This window comes from Rhagoletis pomonella, unplaced genomic scaffold (assembly GCF_013731165.1).
Source record: "Rhagoletis pomonella isolate Grant_MI unplaced genomic scaffold, Rhpom_1.0 Rhpom_scaffold_03106, whole genome shotgun sequence".
Lineage (NCBI taxonomy): Eukaryota > Metazoa > Arthropoda > Insecta > Diptera > Tephritidae > Rhagoletis > Rhagoletis pomonella.
The window spans coordinates 18,786-23,077 of NW_023461659.1; the positions used below are offsets into that span (position 1 = coordinate 18,786).

Genomic DNA, 4,292 nt, shown 5'->3' on the forward strand with positions numbered 1-4,292 from the left:
GTTTATAAATGTCTAGGCGCATTATATAACAAGCACCATATAAATCACCCTTTCAAACTTTGCACAAAAATTTAACAAATTTTACCAAAATCCCCAAAAATTTCAACACTTTTTCTCGGATTTTTTTTTTGAAAAATATTGGTTTTGCAGTTTTATAGCCCATTCAATTTTATTAGTGCGAATTTCAAGACGGAAGAAGATCGCGTTGATTTTAAGAAAAAAAATTGCTGACGCCGCTAGGCATTCTTTTCCATATAAAAATAAATTTTGAACATTGTCGAGCATACTTATATGGAAGAAAATGCACAACACCGTCAGCCAAAAAAAAAAAATTATTAAAAATCAACGCGATTTTCCAACGTCTCGAAATCTGCACTTTAGCCTATTAAATTTTAATGGGCTATAAAACTGCATAACCAATATTTTTCAGAAAAATCTGAATAAAAATTTTGAAATTTTAGGAGTATTTTGGTAAAATTTTGTACAACGTTTGAAAGGTGGATTTATATGGTGCGTGTTAGACATTTATAAAGAATATTATACAACGAATAAAGAAACGAAATATAGCCAAAGCTGGTCAAAATAAAAAATTTCTATTATTTCTTCCACCACCGTATGTACACAAAAAAAAATATTCGCACGAATTGATAAGCTCCTCCATATATATATTGAAAGAAATGTTTGGGATTGTGCTAATCAAATGGCGCACAGTGTATAAATGCATCATACATACATATGAATGTACAAATGTTTCTAAAAAATGCTATACAAAATAATAACTGCGAAGTCCAATTATTGTTGACAAATTTTCCGTTTATAATGGCAAGGCAAGGGTATATTAATGACGTATAATTTTTAATATCAAAGAAATTAATGTTTTATTAACTACCAAGTAAAAAATCTAAACAAAAAAAAAAACATTGGTAGTATTAGGTTAGGTACTAATTTTTATACTATCAATTGTATGATTTCATTTAAATTTACTAAAATTTACTAACCAACTAAAAGTATTTTTGCTTGTAAATTTGCATTAGAAATAAATTACATAAGGGCCGTTCAGGATCTTCTGCATTTGCATATTCGTTGCATAAAATTTTCAAATGCAAATGCAATTCCAACTGCAAATCCAAGACCATTTCCACAACATCCTGAACAGCCCCATAGTATATTCTTAAAGGTGTAAACTTTTGCATGACGTTTCATAAGCTATTTACAGTACATACTCTTTTTTTTTAGCTGCTAAAAATAATGCATACTTTGATAAGTTGCTATGCATAATCAGCTTATATATGTACGTACATACATATTTACATATATGTATGTACATACATGTACATATTGCAATTTATAATGCCTACAACTGTATTATTTGCTTGATAATTACGCCATTCTCCGCACCGCCTTGAAAGGGCGTCTTAAGGTACATAAAACGTTTGACATTTACCAAACACATACACACTGAATGTGTTGTTGTATGCGTTGCCTTAGGAAATGCGCACCAATTTATTACCGCCTCTGCATCATTCATCTTCCTCACCTAGTCCACTGACTTAGGTGTAGACTTCAACCGGCAACTAAATCATTAGTGCTGAAAATGGATTGTAACGCATAATTTTCGATAATAAAATCCAAAGCACCGATGTTATGCCGCATAGTACCACACCGCCCCAGCCCAAATCCAAACTCCATGATGTCAGAAATATGCGTGCGCCCAATAGTGGTTTGGCCATTATGGCTACGCCGCCCGGACGCGCCACAATACCATCGACGGTGCCATCATAGTCGCTGTCTAGCATGGGACGTCCTTGTTGGCGCTTGAAATGTATGATCATGAGTGTGAAGAGCGCAAACAGTGCTGGAATAAAAAAGTAAAAAAAAAAAAAAAAATAAAATTTTTCACTGAAAGGTGGCAAAGACGAGGAAGGAAGTAGTAAGACTGATTATTTTTTACTTTGAGAGTGTGACAGTAATTGCGCAAGCTTAGGCGCTTTGCAGCGAACCATTTACTGTATAACTTACCCGCCAGCAGATACATGACGCCTGTTATTAGTATGGCGCTAATTTGTCGTTGACAAACGCCGAAAGCTCCTACCAAGGCGGCGCTACCCAGTATAATTAGACAGACCAATGAGCAGGAAATTGACAGATTTTGCATTCCTATAGGAATTTAAAAAAAAGAAATGTTTGGAGATGACATAACAGTGTAGAAAATAGAATATACTATGTATTAGCAAATGCATTCAAACTTTTTTTAATTTTTAAAAAGGGTAAAAGAGTTTTAAATGTAGTTTTCAGAAATTAAAGCAAGTGCAAAATTGTGTATTTTAATCAGATTAAATATATTTTAAGTAGATGTACATGTTTATGTATTTTAGAGATATTAGAATGTAATGCATGTAATCTAAATCTAAATTACCATTCTATATAGCAGTGTTATATGTATTTTTGATAATTTTTATATTTTGAGGCATTCACGAAATTTATGTAAGCTTATAAAATTAGAGAGCGAGCAGATGCTATTTATAAATTTATGGAATGATTGATTTGAGTTGTGAACATTTTTAGAACAGGAATTCTTTTTGAACCGGACGTTTGGTTGATTGCTATGAGTCTGGAAGGGTTTGTACTGTCTCTATTACTACCCTCTTAATAAACACTCGAATTGAAAAAGATTTGAGGCTATGTTTGATACAGCCTAGTATTACCCCAAAGTATGTGTTTTGGTAATGCTTATGGAGTGACACTCCCTGGCCGGTTATAAATCTGGGTCGTTTCTTTACCTGACGAAAAGCGAGTTTTGTACATATTCTTTAGTGGAAGCTACTGGAGAATTATAATGTGTAGTCGGCTAGAAATTAAGTAGTGAACACAGTATTAGTTATCAACTAGAAAAACGTACATTTATCAAAAGTCTGAGAAATCATTTAGGCGATTAAAGCGTCAACCAAGAACAAAAATTTAAAATTAAATATTTAAAATACTTAATTTACAATTTATTTAGATACAAAATTAAAGTTGCAATTCTTGATACTTATATATTGGTTCAAGACACTAATTAATGTAAATATGTAGATTATTTCAATTGGCGCCCAAACAAAACATATTCTCACTTCTTATGTGTTTGCTGCCTGCCTGCCACTGCTACCAATCCTCATCACTTACCACTGCTTTTTTCGCTTTTTATTACAGACAAACAATTTTTGACGTGTCGACACATAAACGTTCGACTTAATATTGAAAAGCCGAAACAAAAAAACAGCTCAGAACAAAATAACACAACTAACGGTTAACCAAGAAGACAAGCTTTGCTAAAGGACTCGAATCGAAAAAAATGGCGAAGTCGCGTAAAAGTGAAGCCACCAAGCAAGTGGCAAGTCCAAATATCAATACTGCACCCAATACGAACGGTACAGAGACAGAGGGTGTCGAAAAAAGAAAGCGTGGTCGCCCTGCTGGCGTTGGCCGTAGACCCAAAGCAAAGAAGCCGCTTATTACGAAATTGGTCGATGGCAAACTGATGAAGCGAGCATTGGGCGTGCCCAAGAAGGTGTTGACTGGCAAGCGTGGTAGGCCGCGCAAGGAATATGTTTGGGTTGAGGCGAAATAAGTAATCAAAAAGCTCATCTCCACACGAGTCCAAATATTATTTAAAGAAAGCAAAAAAAAATATATATATATAAAAAATCTTAAAAATTGTATTGCAGAACAACAACGCTTGTTAATCATAAATTGTAAACGTTAAGAAAAATCACATAATGCGTAAAATTTAAATTGATTATACATATACATATACATTTTATACATAAATTAAGATCTCTCGATAGTTTTGCGAAAAATTATTGTTGAGTTAGAAATATATGTATGTATACATTACCAATGTCAAATCGTTTTAAGCGGCATAAAAAGTAATCCAAGTTTGATTATTCAATATTCAGTAATTTACATATACATTTTATATATACCTTAAAATTTCTTGATAATTTTACGAAGAATTATCGTTGCCTACATTAAAATGTCAAATCATTTTATTCAACTTAGAAAGTTCTTAAGTTGCATTATTCAAAATTCAGTTAATTATGTATATGTATTAAGTGTCAGCAAATCTACATACTTATTTGCGTTTGTAACTGCAACCAATTTATTTTGTAATCGAAACAAATATTAATAAACTGCATTCCTCAAAAAGTAAATGAAAATTAATACTTAATAAAAAAGGTACTCTACAAGGATATCGATCGGAGGTTTCTTAGAAAGAAATGAGTTGCAGATGGCATTAATTTGTAGATAGGAAG

At 32.5% G+C, this 4,292-nt stretch overlaps 1 protein-coding gene across 1 annotated transcript; it reads right to left on the reverse strand.

Annotated features, from left to right (window-relative positions):
* Positions 1-991: 991 nt before the first annotated feature.
* Positions 992-2,364, reverse strand: LOC118753960. Its single transcript, XM_036488832.1, has 2 exons — positions 2,020-2,364; positions 992-1,855 (listed from the first exon to the last, which is right to left on the reverse strand). The coding sequence occupies exons 1-2, from the start codon at positions 2,153-2,155 to the stop codon at positions 1,575-1,577; spliced, it is 417 nt and encodes a 138-aa protein (XP_036344725.1). The 5' UTR covers positions 2,156-2,364; the 3' UTR covers positions 992-1,574.
* Between the last annotated feature and the right edge of the window lie 1,928 nt (positions 2,365-4,292).